The 16,069-nt window shown below is 42.6% G+C and overlaps 1 protein-coding gene across 1 annotated transcript in view; it reads left to right on the forward strand.

Annotated features, from left to right (window-relative positions):
• The window catches only part of WDR48 (WD repeat domain 48), a 41,908-nt gene extending 26,291 nt beyond the window's left edge, over positions 1 to 15,617 (forward strand). Inside the window, exons 13-19 of the mRNA XM_083189081.1 lie at positions 7,838 to 7,934; positions 8,190 to 8,285; positions 8,405 to 8,513; positions 8,905 to 8,992; positions 9,277 to 9,353; positions 10,655 to 10,847; positions 12,819 to 15,617. Of these exons, the coding sequence (XP_083045207.1) occupies positions 7,838 to 7,934; positions 8,190 to 8,285; positions 8,405 to 8,513; positions 8,905 to 8,992; positions 9,277 to 9,353; positions 10,655 to 10,847; positions 12,819 to 12,914 (756 nt within the window). The 3' untranslated portion in view covers positions 12,915 to 15,617. The remainder of the gene's footprint in view (positions 1 to 7,837; positions 7,935 to 8,189; positions 8,286 to 8,404; positions 8,514 to 8,904; positions 8,993 to 9,276; positions 9,354 to 10,654; positions 10,848 to 12,818) is intronic.
• Positions 15,618 to 16,069: the final 452 nt, after the last annotated feature.

Genomic DNA, 16,069 nt, shown 5'->3' on the forward strand with positions numbered 1-16,069 from the left:
CCCCTTCCTCTCCAGTCTTTTTTCCTGTCTCTAAGTTAGATTAGGTAGGATAGGTTTGTTTTGTTTGTTCTGTACAGGGCTTACCTCAGGCTATGCAGCAATTCAGTCCTGCGTGTCTGAGCTGATACGGATGGCACTTGGGGGTAATGGTGTTCTCATCAGGCAGCGCCCTGCACTGAGTTCTTCTTGAAAGCCGACGGAGCGTGCACCGTGATGTCGCCGTGACCGGCGGATAAACATGGAGCCTGAGATGCGGGCAGACTGCCGGGCTTAGAGACGCGAGTCTCAGACGCGGTGGAAGTGACGCGTAAGGCAGTGACGCGTACGGCAGTCTGCTGAGGGGGATACTAACAGCCGGAAGAGGCTGTCTGCTAGAAGCACTTCTCCACATGGACGGAAGTGGACGCACGGCGTCCAAAAGCGCACACTGCGCATGCGCAGGCACTCGGCGCTGAATACAAAAGGAGTATCAGATGGTTAAGTGATTACTCCTTTTCTGAGTACAACACTGCTGTCGTTCAGGATGGATCCAGAGACCAATGTTGCTCCCCCCATGCCAGAATCTGCCGTGGAGAGGTAAGCCCTCAGAGGTGCTGTGTTTTTACTTGAATCTCAGTAAAGTCTAGTTAGTGACAGGCTCTTTCTGTTTATCATAGTGTGTCTAAAGGTCCTCTTAAGAAGAAAGCTAAAACCAAGAATACTTCTAATAATTGCATGTCGTGTGACAAAGTTTTCCCTGTGGAAAAGGGCATTAACTTATGCAAGGATTGTAGACAACCTGCAGAGGCTCAACCTGTAGATCTAGCACAATTGATGCAATGGATGAAGGAGTCCTTGGTTACCAAGGAGGAATTAAAGGAGGTGCAGGGAGCCAAAAGAACCAGGGCTCAAACTAGCCTGGACTGTGATGCAGGATCTGATTCACCTGTAGTTAACGCAGATGACACAGATACTTCAGAACCTGAGTCGGGTGAAGTTATTGAGAAAGAAAGATCATTTAATTTGGATTTGGTTGAGAGTTTACTCAAGTATATATATAAAGCTATGGATTACAAGGAAAAGGAAGATGAAACACCTGATTCCTTGTTCGAAGATAGAGTGGCTAAAGGGAGAAATTTTCCTGTGCACAAGGTGCTAAAGGATTTGATGATTGATCAGTGGAAGAATGTGGATAAGAAATTCAGTAATTTCAAGAGAATTGAAAGGATGTTTCCTTTTAAAGATGAGCTGTTCGAGAAATATTGTAAGGTGCCAAAAGTTGATGCTGCTGTCTCTGAGGTCGTTTCAAAAACTACCATATTGTTGGAGGACGGCGCAAACCTTAAAGATAGTATGGATAAGAAGGTTGAGATGGCACTTAAGAAAGTACACAACACATCCACAGTAGCATTAAAAGCAGGAGTAGCCATGGCTTCAACCTCGAGAGCCCTGAGGGTTTGGGGTACCAATATGGCAACCGACATAGAAGAAAAGATTTCTAGACAGTATCTCCTGAAAAATTTGAATGTCATGATGAAAGCAATAGATTTTCTATGTGAAGCGTCATTAGACGTAGTTGAATATTCGGCTAAAACTATGGCAGCTGGCGTGGCAGCGAGACGTGCTGTCTGGTTGCGGAGTTGGGCAGCAGACTCCAATTCTAAGAATCGTCTTATTTCTTTGCCTTATGAAGGAGAGCTGTTATTCGGCAGCAAACTAGACTCCATAATACACAGAATGTCTGGTGGGAAGTCAGCTAAATTACCGCAAGACAAGAGACAAAGATTCAGTGGTCTATCACCTAGGCAACACTTTAAGGAAGCCAAAAGTTATAGGCCAGGGAGACAATATGGAAGATTTAATTCAGGAACCACAAGGCAGTCATTTCGCCAGTCGTCGAGACGAGGATACAGAAGATTCTGACAATTATGGCACGGAGATAAAGATCCCGGTAGGAGGAAGGTTGGCCAATTTTGTACACAAATGGAAAGAATCTATCCAAGACAGATGGGTTCTGTCAATCCTCACTCAGGGATACAGCCTAGAATTTCAAAGAAGACCAACCAGAGGAAGATTTGTAAGGTCCAGAGTACCCACAACAACGGAGGAGTCAGAAGCATTAAGCCTAATAATTCAGGAAATGTTGGAATCAGGAGCCGTGGAACCAGTACCCGTCAGGGAAAGGGAAAGCGGTTTCTATTCCAAGTTGTTCCTGGTAAAAAAGGCCTCCGGAGCTTATCGGGCAATTCTGGATCTGAGGGAACTAAATTTAAACATCCAAGTAAAGAAGTTCCACATGGACACTCTGCAAATCATTCTTCTAGGCATAAATCAGATGGACTTTGTGTTCAGTGGACCTGAAGGATGCTTACTTCCACGTGCCAATTGCCATGAGAGATCGAAAATTCCTCAGACTAGAGGTTATGAATCAGCATCTGCAGTTCAAATGCCTTCCCTTCGGGCTATCAACCTCCCCGAGAATCTTTACAAAGATACTGACAAGTTTGATCGCGTTCATAAGATTACGAAAGATAGCAATATGGTCCTATCTGGACGACATATTGATATGCGGAGGAACAGCAGGGGAAGCAAGACAAGCTTTACAAGTCACGATGAAAATATTAAAAGACCACGGCTGGTTAATAAACAGAGCAAAGAGCCAGCTGGAGCCTGTGCAAAGAATTCAGTTTCTAGGTGTGATGATAGATACGATAGACCACGCAGTGTATTTGTCAGAAGACCGATGCGGAAGAATTCAAGATCTTGCTCTAGTACTACAGTCACAAAGGACAACTTCTCTGAGACAAACGCTCCGAATATTGGGGATGATGTCATCAACCATAGGGGTCATCCCATGGGCAAGGTGGCATATGAGAACCCTTCAAAGGGAGATGTTGCCCCTCACAAAAAGAACAACAGAGCTGGAGTCAAAAGTAAGGTTAACTTTAAGGTCCAGAAGATCTCTAGACTGGTGGTTGGATCCTCAGTTAAAGCAAAGGCATACATCCCTGAAACAGATTCAATACCAAGTAATAACCACGGATGCAAGCGCGTCTGGATGGGGAGCGCATCTACAAGACGAAAATCGTCAGGGCCTGTGGTCACAGCAGGAGCGAGTGATGTCATCAAACCAGAGAGAAATGAGAGCAGCGGCAAGAGCGCTAGAGTGTTTTCAAGATTCCATCAAAGATACCCACGTGAGGATAAGATCGGACAACATGACAGTTGTGGCTTATGTCAACCATCAGGGAGGGACGAGAAGCGTGAGATTATGGGAAGAGATCTCCAGTATCATACCATGGGCAGAAGCAAACCTAAGCTCAATATCTGCGTTACACGTCCCAGGGAAGGACAACAAGTTGGCAGATCTTCTAAGCAGAAAGAGAGTCGTTCCGGGCGAATGGGAATTGAACCAGGAGGTTTTCTTAGAAGTCACGGAAAGGTTCGGATATCCGCAGATAGATTTGATGGCGACAAGCCACAACAAGAAAGTGAATCGCTTCATGGCCAGAAAACAAGTACTGGGGACAGAAGGGGTGGATACGTTTGTCCAGAATTGGAGATTCAGTCTCGGGTATGTGTTCCCACCGTTCCCGATGATTGCACGAATACTGAAGAAGATCAGGGAAGAAAGAGTCACAGTGATTGTTGTAATTCCTTTTTGGCCAAGACGAAGTTGGTTCCCAACAGTACTAAGAATGTCAGACGGACATCATTGGAGACTACCTCTCCTTCCCAATCTCCTTCAGCAGGGCCCACTGCTACATCCAGACATCCAGACCCTAAATTTGACGGCGTGGTTGTTGAACGGGCGATGCTAGTTAAAAAGGGTTTGTCCCATCAGGTGGCGCAATTCCTTTTGAAAGCAAGGAAGGATGTATCCTCAAGAATCTACTATAGAACATGGAACAAATTTACCGAGTGGGCCAAGTCATATCCAGAAGATATACGCTTCAGTGTCCCGTGTGTACTACAGTTCCTGTATGAAGGCTTTTCGAAAGGTCTGGCGGCATCGACGCTAAGAGTGCAAATCTCAGCCTTATCCGTCTTATTGGACGTAAGATTGTCCGAAGATCCGCTTGTCAAAAAAATTTGGCCAAGCACTAAAGAGACAGCGTCCTAGAATCAAGGAACCCATCGCTCCATGGGACCTGAACCTTATTCTGAACGCCATGATGACAACACCGTTTGAACCGTTGGAAGAGGCACATATGAAATTGGTGACATGGAAGGTTGTCTTCCTCACAGCGGTCACATCGGCTTGTAGGGTCAGTGAATTACAGGCTCTTTGGGCAGAACAACCTTACCTCAATATTCTTCATGACAGAGTATTGTTAAGAACAAATCCCAGTTTTCTTCCTAAAGTTGTTTCCAATGTTAATATAAATCAAGAAATTATTCTTCCAGCCTTTTTTCCAGACCCAAAAACAGAGGAAGAAAGGAGAATGCACATGCTCGATATGCCTAGGGCAATTTCCTTATACTTGAAAAGATCAGAGGAGATACGCAAGACCAAACAATTATTTGTTCTACATTCAGGGTCAAGAAAGGGCGAAGCAGCTTCCAAAATCACTATAGCTCGCTGGATTACGGAAGCAATAACATTCGTGTATAAAGAAGGAGGCCTGGAAATTCCGAAGGCGCTGAGGGCACACTCTACCAGGGCCATATCTACTTCTTGGGCGAATAGAGCAAATCTCTCAGCAAAGGACATCTGGGCCGCCGCCACATGGAACTCCATTCATACCTTTGCAAAGCACTACAATGTAAATGTATCTCCTACCCATTTGGGGAAGGTGGTGCTGCAACATGCTGTTTTGTGAGCTATTCAAAATATATATATATTAAGCATCACCCTGACTATGTCGTTATTGAGTCCCCCCCCCCCCCCTGTTTTTATGCTTTGGTACATCCCAGAGTAATGGCTGCCATGGAGAGTGAGGAAGAAAGGATTCAATTATACTTACGATAATTCCGTTTCTTCTGAACTTCTCCATGGCAGCCTACGGTTTCCCTCCCTGTCTATGGTATTAATAGTAGAGACACTCAAAAGACTGGAGAGGAAGGGGAGGAGGCGGAGATATACCCTAGGTGGGAGGAGTTACAAGTCTACCTGTCTAAACCTGGAGAGAGAGGGAATAACCCAGAGTAATGGCTGCCATGGAGAAGTTCAGAAGAAACGGAATTATCGTAAGTATAATTGAATCCTTTCTAAATGGTACTTATATGTTAGTTGGGCACCCACTATACTTAGTATGCTCATACCCCCACTATCCATGTCCGTGTGGAGTTTATTTTATATAGTGTGGTGAGCCACCGAAGCGTGGCGAGCGGACGCGGAAAATAATGACCCAGTAGCCTGACCCAATGTGTATTGTGTAGTCCCACTGTATGCACATTGCACTTCAATGTGAGTACGAATGAAAGTGTGTAGTCCTGAAACCTTATGGTGGCAGATGTTTATAAGGTGGATCCTGATCTCTGGTATATTGGGACTAGGGATGGCCATTGGTGCAGACACCATCGATGGTTGCCATTGCTGGTGATTCTGCACCCAGCCATCCATAGTGGTAAACTATTTGATGGATAACCATTGATAGTTTTAGCTATCGATGGTCATCCATTATTCACCTAGAGTATTGTGTTCAGTTCTGGAGGCCATATCTCCAGAAGGATATAAATACATTAGAGACTGTACAAAGAAGAGCAACTAAAATGGTGCATGGCCTACATCACAAAACGTACCAGGAAAGACTAAAAGATCTTAATATGTATACTTTAGAGCAGAGAAGGGAAAGGGGGGACATGATAGAAACTTTCAAATATATCAAGGGCTTTAACAAGGTACAGGTGGGAGACATTCTTCACAGGAAGAGGAGCAGCAGAACACGAGGAGATGCACTGAAACTAGAGGGAGGAAGATTCAGGGGAAATGCGAGGAAGAATTTTTTCACAGAAAGAGTAGTAGATAAGTGGAATAGCCTCCCAACAGAGGTGGTAGACGCAAATACAGTAGTACAATTTAAACATGCTTGGGATAAGCATATTGATATCCTTACAAAAAAATAAGGATCAAATATGGTTTGAGGTAACATGTTTAAAAAAAGGGGCAGACTAGATGGGCCAAGTGGTTCTTATCTGCCGTCAAATTCTATGTTTCTATATGACTGAATAGCATGTGAGCCAATCAGACTCCCGGGCGGGACTTCCAGGTGTCAGGGGGTGGAGCTATGCTCCGTGTCCCTGCACCTTGGGGGAGAAAAAAAAAAGGAACTATCGGTTCTCCTTTGCCGACGATGTAGGGAAACCATCTGGTTCTCCCACATTGATAGAAAAAGTATTCGACATTGGTGATAAATCATCAATGATTTAAAATCATCGCTGGTCGATAACCATCCCTAATGGGACCTTTTATTTAAACTATAGTAGGGTTGTTTTATACTTTTCTTGAAGGGTAAGGTAATGCCTAGAAGTAAGCAAGGGCTTATTTAACTCCCATAATTGTCTGTAAATGTGACATCTGTCTGCTGCCATAGGAATAGGACCGCACAGTAGATTGCATCGCTGCGCTGTGCTCGAGTCATTGGTCCCATATTTGTTTCCGCCTCTATGTAATGATATGTAGACTACCATTGCACATTGATTACCCTATATAAACCCTGATTCGGGTTGTAATTAATCTGGTTCTTTTTTTTGTGCTCCTGTCACCTGTGCCCCATGCTAGATCTAAATTAAGGGCCTAATTCAGACCTGATGGCACGGCTGCAAATTGCAGGCCTGGCGATTATCGTTAGACTGCGTATGGATTGTAGCACGTATGCACAAGGCCATCCTGCAATAAAACCCTGCTTCTTTTTTATTGCTGGCCATAGGCAAGGTGATTGACAGGAACATGGCGTTTGTGAGTAGTAACCGGACATATTCTGGGAGTGTCAGGGAGAACGCAGGCGTGCCCAGGCATTAGAGGGGAAGGGGAGTGACATCAGCTCCATCAGCCTTTTTGTATCGCAGTTGCCTAGGTCCTGGGCTACGCACAGACTGCACACAGTGGAAAAGTCATTTGATGGTGAGCTGCTTGCGGATGGATTTGCAGCTATTTGCTGATCCAGCTAATTTTCACAAGCCATGCTAAGCAAATTGCAGGATTGCACGGGTGGGATTTTACTCTGGCGGGCCGGTGTATACCTGATCGAGTGACTCAAAATTTGCATCCCATCGATCAGGTCTAAATTAGTCTCCAAGTCATTAGTCCATGGCAAACTAAGACTGGGGTATAGCATAGCTCCCAACATGACCCTCTCCACGAGGGACACATTGCTCTGCTCTAGGACTTTCCTCTTAATGGGGCAGATGTGTTAAGATAGGAGAAGAGATTAACTGGAGATAAAGTGAAAGGAGATGAAGCACCAGCCAATGAACTGCGTTTGAAAATGACAGTTGGGAGTTGATTGGCTGGTGCTTTACCTCCTTTTACTCTATCGCGTACCTGTGTTGAAACACCTTTCTTATCAACTAACCTATTCAACACAGGTGATGGCAATCCTACATTATGAGGAAAGTCCAGGAGCAGAGCATTATGTCCCTCCTAGATATGGTCATGTTGTGAGGGTTGTTAAATGGTCACACATTTTATCATCCTATTAACATGTATATGTAACTACCAACAAAGGGGAGCATCATAAACATCTTAAATCTTTTTTTGCAAGGAATCTTTTTAATAGGCTGTTAAAGTAATAAATGTATCAGCAGACTGTAGTGATATATTAGGGTAAAAAATCTGTAACATTTGTTAATGTCTGATTTGTATGTGTAAATGCACCTAGTAACCGTCACGTCTGACCGGGTGTCTTATTAACAGATGCTGACCATTACCTTGGATGAGAGCGATTGCTTTGCAGCGTGGGTATCTGCAAAGGACGCCGGCTTCAGCAGTCCTGATGGGTCTGATCCAAAATGTAAGATTTCCTCTAAATACTGATCATTGTCCCAGACACATACAAGCAATAGACCTTGTCGTTAATGTTCGTTTATGAAGCCAACAGATGTTATACAGAACCACAAATGCATCTGAGATCACTCATATCCCACAAATGTTTATTTATTGCCTTTCCAGCTCATTGATGTCCTGTAACGTTACAAAGATAGATGTGGCTGATCATATTAGGGAGCAATGACTTTCTTTAGAGTAATCTGGACAATTGGTTTTGCAGTGAACCTCGGGGGCCTCTTGTTACAAGCATTGCTAGAGTTCTGGCCAAGAACTCATATCAACCCCATGGAGGAGGAGGAGAATGAAGTAAATCATGGTAAGAGACCTTGTAACCCATCTAACCTTGCAGGGGAGTTGGTCTATGCAATAAGTTTGTAGTATAGAAGCAACCAAAGAAATGATCCAATGGCTGCCTTGTGTGTGCTTGTTACGCAGTGGCAAATGGCGAGCAGGAAAATAGGATACAGAAAGGCAATGGCTATTTCCAAGTGCCACCGCATACTCCGGTTATCTTTGGTGAAGCTGGGGGCCGTACTCTTTTCAGGTACAGAAAAGCTATGGGGAGAAATGGTGGTTTTGGTCCTAATGTTCTTTATAGCCACCCTCTTTTAATCGGCAGAAGCAATTGGGAACTTATGTTCGACTCTATCATGCATCTATACTTGCCTTACCCATTCATGGTGTGTCCCCTCCAACTAAGTTCTGTCCAGTCTTTATCGCAGTGGGAACTATTGGAGGACTGGCCTGCAAGCCTCCTCTCCCACTGTGAATGCATGTAGAAGACGGAACAGACTTTACTAGATCACCATATAGATCGCTCTTGGTAATAACCAAAATAAAATGCTTCTCCAGCGTCACAATGCCTATATTCAATGAATTAATAATCTGTAACAATTGTTCCTCAATACTCCTATTTGGTGTTTTTCGCCTTTTAGGTTACTGTGTAGAGATTCGGGAGGAGAGACTGAATCCATGCTCCTGAATGAAACTGTTCCTCAGTGGGTGGTTGATATCACTGTGGATGTAAGAATGTTTTATTATTATTAATATTGTAGTTGTTGTTGTTTTTCTTAAACCACGTCCCCTTTGTTTTATGTACAATATTTGGTTAGTAAAAGAACAGGCAATATTTCAGTCTATGAAATTTTAGGTGAATAAATAAATAATGACACCGTCCTGTGCCCACTGGTTGTCCACTTCTCACTGGGCTTAGTGGCATCAGTGCTATAGAATTACAGCAAACTCTGTTTGTTTAACCGGCTTGTGTCATTTCTTAGTATACACTAACATTGCGTTTTGTTTTTTAGAAAAATATGCCGAAATTCAATAAAATTCCATTCTACCTCCAACCACATTCATCTTCTGGAGCAAAAACCCTAAAGAAGTGAGTATGTTTTTCAGATACAAGTGGTCGCCCATTCTCAGACTCTATCTTGAGGCTCAGCAGTATTAGATTGTGCCGTTCTGAAATAAATACTGTATTTGCTGGCGTATAAGACTTTTTTCCCCTGAAAAACATGCCTCCAAGTGGGAGGGTCGTCTTATACGCCGGGTGCACTTATATAACAAACTCTATATTTTGAGTGGAAATGTTGGGGGGTCGTCTTATACGCCGACAAATACGGTAAATGTTTAAAAGTAATTAATGGTAGTTATGGTAACCATGCAGTGACATCACTCAATGATGGTTTTTTTTTAATGTAGAGTAAGTAAATAACCAGTATGAAGGTTGAGCGATTGGGAGGTGGGCCTTTTAATTTCTCTGTTGTGTCCTAGAAAATAAAAGACAGAATTTGATTGGTAGCTATGGGCAAAATCCCCTCTTTTCATTTGAGAAGGATTCGTAGTTAACCCCTACCTATCTCACTGATCTTGGTAGAAATACTTGGCCCAGCCTGATAATGATAGGAAAGTGCCTTGAAAATGGTCTGCAGTACCTGCGGGTAGAAATGCTGAGCATGCATTGTGCACGTGGACAACCATGTACCGTAGAGATGATTTTAGTAGGTAAAATCTAAACCTACCTTCTTTGGTTCATGCAAAATAATATATCCATGTTGGATCTGACGCTTCTTTATAAGGGTAGAGTAGTGATCCATTTAAATGTAAGATAAGGTTCTTAAATAGCACAAAGAAAATGAGTTGTAATGCTACAGAGTATCAATGGGATATGGAGTAGGTAAGGATATGAGGGACTGCATGATATTGTCAGTAATTATACTGGTAGGAAACCAGTGACATCAGGAATCTAACAAATGTTGCAAGTACGGGAAACTATATTACAGCAACAGGGACGCTTGTAAATCCTCTTGTGTGGGAGCAATGTCTGCACCAAGGATTAATCATTCCTCTGGTGAAATTGGAGTGTAATATTTCCATTGTATGATCTTCTCACCTTCTGCTTACAAGGACATACTGTATATGCCACTTATAGTAAGCAGGACATGTAGTGAGAAAGGGACCATGATCTAGAGCAGGGGTGTCCAAACATGTCCTACAGGCAACCTGTGGATCTATAGTAGCAATGAATGTTTGAAATGTGACAGTTAGTAATGACGACTACAGCTGTGCACCAGCTAGGTTATTTGGAAAACATGGACCGTTCGTAGATCTTGAGGACCGGTTTGGCCACCACTGACCTAGAGGACCATTGTCCAACCCTTTGTTTGTATTTTCCATACCCAGAGACAGATTGTCAGCCAGTGACATGCTGCAAGTCAGGAAGGTGATGGAACACGTCTACGAGAAAATCATAAACGTGGATACAGAATCTCAGACAACTAGTTCCTCTAATAATGAAAAGCCTGGTGAACAAGAGAAAGAGGAGGACATTGCCGTGCTGGCAGAGGAGAAGATTGAGCTCCTGTGTCAAGATCAGGTAATTTAGTTGACTGTCCATATAGAGTGATATTTACTGAAGCCCTCCTTTGTGACCATAAGTAGTGTATATAATAGTAGGTCCCCACCTCCATGTAGTCTGCAAATATACAGACTCAGTACAGACTCTGCAAATCATGCCACTTTGTGTCCTATTTTATGCCATTTTCACATGTAACACCATTACCAAGGGATGTCCATTTACCCGAATACAAAAGCAGCAGTGATGCACTTATGTAGTTACAGCCTCTTGTACATACAGTCACTGTTACGTAGCTTTGTACCCACTGTGGGGGGATGGGTAAGTGACAGCGGGTGTGTTGTGTTAGAGGAAGAGGAAAAGTTACGTGTCGGCAGCATTCAGCTGTAGGGCTGGGTTCTCTTCCAAGCACAAGGATTGGTGATACACAATGAGTGTAAGTGTTGCTACTATGCAGTTACATCTGGAATCTTCTGCCATTCCTGTCACTTTCACCAATGACCATTTAGCCTTGAGGGTTCCTGCTGTGCTGCTTTTATGTAGTCAGTCACTTGCAATCCACCTTTCCTCTGCGTTCCCTTGTTGTTAGTGTCTAATCTGTGGGCAGGGCTAGAGTTGAATGAATAGGTTTTGGGAGAGACTTATCAAAACTTGGAAAGAGAGGAACTGGAGAGATAAAGCACCAGCCAATCAGTCTCTAACAGTCATTTCACAGGTTGTTTAGAAAATGACAATCTGATTCAGACTGTATCTCTCTCCAAGCATTGCTCAATCTCCACCTCTGTATGATAGAGCAAGTCATGTTTTTTGGTGGATAATGTATAGTGTAAGCTCCCTTGTGGTATCTACAGATTGGGTAAGCGTTCTTTGATGAGCTCTGCATTAAATCTAGTTCTACCCAGCTGAAGTGTCACCAGGTACCGGCATTGTCTTCTGCCATAAAGTATAACAATTACTACAACGTAGGTATATGAAAATAGAGCGCTAGTTTAGTGTGAAAATAATTATGTGCAGAAAAATGTTAAAATATTATATGTGATATGCTGTTTTTTTTTTTAAATAATAAAAGTGTATCACCTTTTATAACAAATGTTTACAACTCCTTTTTAGGAGTTTGTAGAGTTGATGAGATGCCGTTGCCGGGGTGTTTAATGCGAGGAGGGTCCGACTGCTGGGAGCGTTCAACAGGCTGGTAGCAGGGATCCCTATCTGTCCCTACCAATTACCTTCCTTCTGCCGGCTTCTTAGCGTGGCGGGTTCCTCCTGCCAGAGCGTGCACTCAATACCGGAAGTTCGGGTCCGTGACTTCCGGCCAGCGTGTTCAGCTACTCTGCGTGTCTGCGGCTTAGTTCTGGCTTGGTCTCTGTTCTCCAATGCGTTTCGAAGTTCTAGGCTTCTTTGTCAAGAATAGAGCGTCGAAACGCGTTGGAGGACAGAGACTCGATAACTTCCGGTATCGAGTGCACGCTCCGGCAGGAGGAACATGCCACGCTGAGAAGCCGGCAGAAGGAAGGTAATAGATAGGGACAGATAGGGATCCCTGCTACCAGCCTGTTGAACGCTCCCAGCAGTCGGACCCTCCTTGCATTAAACACCCCGGCAATGGCATCTCATCAACTCTACATACTCCTAAAAAGGAGTTGTAAACATTTGTTATAAAGGTGATATGCCGTTTTTTTTTTAAATAATAAAAGTGTGTCACATATAATATTTTAACATATTTATTTTCACACTAAACAAGCGCTCTATTTACATATACCCAGATTATCGCAACCATATAGAGCTGCTAAACCAGAGCGCAGCATATACTCTTTATCTACATAATTACTACAACGTCATGATGTAAAGGAGAGCTGTCCTCTCATTTTATTAAACTAAAAGCATGCCTTATTTCTAATAAATACATCCTAAAAGTAAAGGTATTTATTTTATATCTAGCCCCCCTTCCCACTGTATATACTAAGGATCACAACGTGTTTTTGTTTCTTGCAGATTCTAGACCCCAATATGGACCTGCGGACTGTGAAACATTTTATTTGGAAGAGCGGGGGTGATTTAACCCTCCACTACCGCCAGAAGTCAACGTGAAAGGATTCCAAGGAGCTAAATGGCTGTTAATCACTCTTGTGGACTGAGCCTTACTGAACTCTTAAATAGATGTTATACGAGACAGTATGGACATTCCCATATATTCTTAGTTAATTTAACTGTAACAAATGATCAAGGATGACCTCCGCTTTAGTTTCTTGGGGATCTACAAGCAATGATTTCACAAAATTGGCAACCCATTGTTTTGTTTGCGTTTTAATGTACAGAGTTGTCGGTAGACCCTTTCTTTGTCTCTGTCCCCTCTCCCATCTGCTCCCTCTTTGCAGTCAGGGTTTCTGTCTCTCAGAAACACTTGGTATCCAGCCTCCTACACTCTTTGTCAATGCACATTCCAGCCAGCAAGTGTCGGTTTCCTCCCATCCTGAAATGTTGGTAGCCTAGCGTTCCAGCAAATTTCTGCTCTTTGTTTAAAAATGCCAACTGTTCTTGTGGAACAATTTCTGTACACGGGGAATACTGTTCCCAAGCAGGGCGCATCTTGTGATGCTGTGCATCGTATTAGATTAAATTCCCCGTGTCACATAGGTGATCACCAGACACGGAGCCAAGTCCTGTGTCAAGGCGACTTAGGACAAAATTTGCGCTGACACTATATTTTGTAACATAAATATTCAAGAGATTTGTGAAAAAAAAGTTTCCGAAAATTTCAAACAATAAGCATCAAATTTCATATGAAGTTCTTGCTTTTTGGAAATGTAAATATTGTTACAGTTTTTGCCAATAGAATCGTGTACAGGTTCACTAGTCAGGACTTGATGTGCTCTTTTTAAGGAATGAATGGACAGGTTAATTAGTAAAATGTTTCGTTTAGCGTTTTGGTAGGCAGTGTAAAAAAATGTAGCTCTTAACTATTCAACTCCTTGGAGTTAATGTAGATTTACTTGGCAGGATTTTTAAAGGGGTAGTACTACCTCCCTCTGTTATATCTTTTATTTTCATTAACACAAGAGTTCTTGCCCTGATTTTGCTGAATGGGGCTTCCAAAGGCTGTTTGGTTAGGCATCCACTCGTTGGACAGGTGCTATGGGCTCAGCAGAAGAAGGTACAGATATCTCCTAGTCCATTGGCTAAAAGCATCTAATGAGTCTCCTCCCATACTTGGAGGTAGCTGAAAGAATTCACATTGTTTGAGTCCAGAACTTGGCAGCATTGACACTCCAATAATCCATTAATTGCTTGGTCAGTAATGGTTAGAATTACACCAAATGGTAAAACAAAAACACTTTTCCTTAAAGAAAAGCCGGTATTAGGATTACATAGGTTTGCATTTTATTCCTCCATTCCAGTGTGGCTTTAATGTTGTTTTTTTTTATGTTTGTTTTAATATTACGATATTTTTCCTCTGCGTTAGGTTATACACTGACTGATTAGCTCCATGCGTTTTAAACTTGATTGCATTGCATCTAGTTCAAAACGCATGCGATGTGCCAAAGCACCATGCGTTTTGAACTAGATGCGATGCAATCATCAAGTACAAAAAGTACAGGCAGCACATACTTTCTGTGCTAGGCGATGCGCTGGAGCGCTCCATGTATGGGTCCCTTAATTTTGAAGTGAGTATACCTTATCCAAATTGCTCGGGACCATGAGCATTTTGGATAAGGGATTTTTCCGGATTTTGGAATATTTTTTTTTTCATACTTACCTGGTCCCTTGGTGGTGCTCCAATTGTCCACGGCGGCCTTCAGATCTTCTTCAGCAGCATCTCCAGTCCCAGGGGTGCGTTGGGCGAGTGCATAGATGCGCCGGTGATGTCATCGGTGCAATGCACCCCTGGGACTGGAGATGCCACTGAAGAGGATCCTGGAGGCCACTGTGGACATTGGGAGAGGTGAGTATAAAAAAAAAGGGGGCTAGGGCGAGGTGTGTATGGAAAAAATGGGCTAGGGCGGAAAAAAATCTAAATATTCTGAAAAACCACGTTTTTTTCCGGCTATATATCGATTTTTGGAATACACGGATAAGGGAGACCCGACCTGTATCAGAATGTAAAATCTAGACCATATTTCCTTTTACATCACACATAAGATTTAATTTAAAATAATCTATTCCCTATTCATTTTAGGCAATTGGTAGTTAAAATGATGGCAAAATAAATATTGTGAGTTTTTAATGATTGTGGATGGTAAAACAGGAGACTGGACTGGGAAAACCAGAATACATAGGAGCCTGAGGATGTTGTTCATACTTCTATTGTTTTAAGATGATTGTATTGTGTTTCCCAAAATGACCGGCAGAAAGCCACATGGCCTCTGCAACAATCTTACTGCCACCAAACATTTCACAGACAGGACACCACTGAGCCTGCTATATGCATAATCGAGTATACTTAGGCATGGAATATTTGTTTAATATTTAGAATTCTTGCAATTTCATAAAAAAACATTAACCTGTTCTCATAAGTACAATTGTGTATGTTCCTCAAATAAGCAATTATCACACTTTACCAAGGCTCAGTAATTTGTGTTGTGTATTTATACCAAGTTACTCATTTGTTTCATTCCTTGGGGAAATGTAGTCATAGTAATTATTATATTTTTTGTTTTAATTGTAATCAAAACTTTTAAAATTGTAAATTTCCACTTATCACACTTCTAATACAATTTTAGTTCTCGAGAACAAACTAATTAGTATGAAGTGTACTTTATGGGTGTATAGAATAAAATATTTGATTAAATAACACTTCTTGCATATGATTTGTGGTCTGGGGACAGAGATGAGCAAAACTACACTTTATTGTAAAACAGATATCCTCTCGCTATACAACTGGGGGGGGGGGTGATACAAATAAATGGATTTAGGGTAAAATTCAATTGCCGGCGGACGGAGTGAATTGCCATTGGCTGCAGTGGGTAAACTCCATTAACGGTGGCCCATCTCTCGCCCTTCCAAATGGCCAACTCTTTCACAAAAAGTTTCACTACCCTATGGGTTAGGTAGCAAACCCTTTTGCGTACAATCCCAATGCTGCAAAGCAGGGTGGCTGTGCACATATTCTGCTGGGTGAGTGGATTTTCCCTTACACACTATCTTACACTGTACAATTCAGACACATGTAGGGGGGTATTCAATCCCCCACCGCTATTTCCGACAGGGGAAATAGCGGCAGGTGCCTCTTCAATGCTGTTTTTCCA

Source organism: Crinia signifera, chromosome 5 (assembly GCF_055691185.1).
Source record: "Crinia signifera chromosome 5, ASM5569118v1, whole genome shotgun sequence".
NCBI classification, from domain to species: domain Eukaryota; kingdom Metazoa; phylum Chordata; class Amphibia; order Anura; family Myobatrachidae; genus Crinia; species Crinia signifera.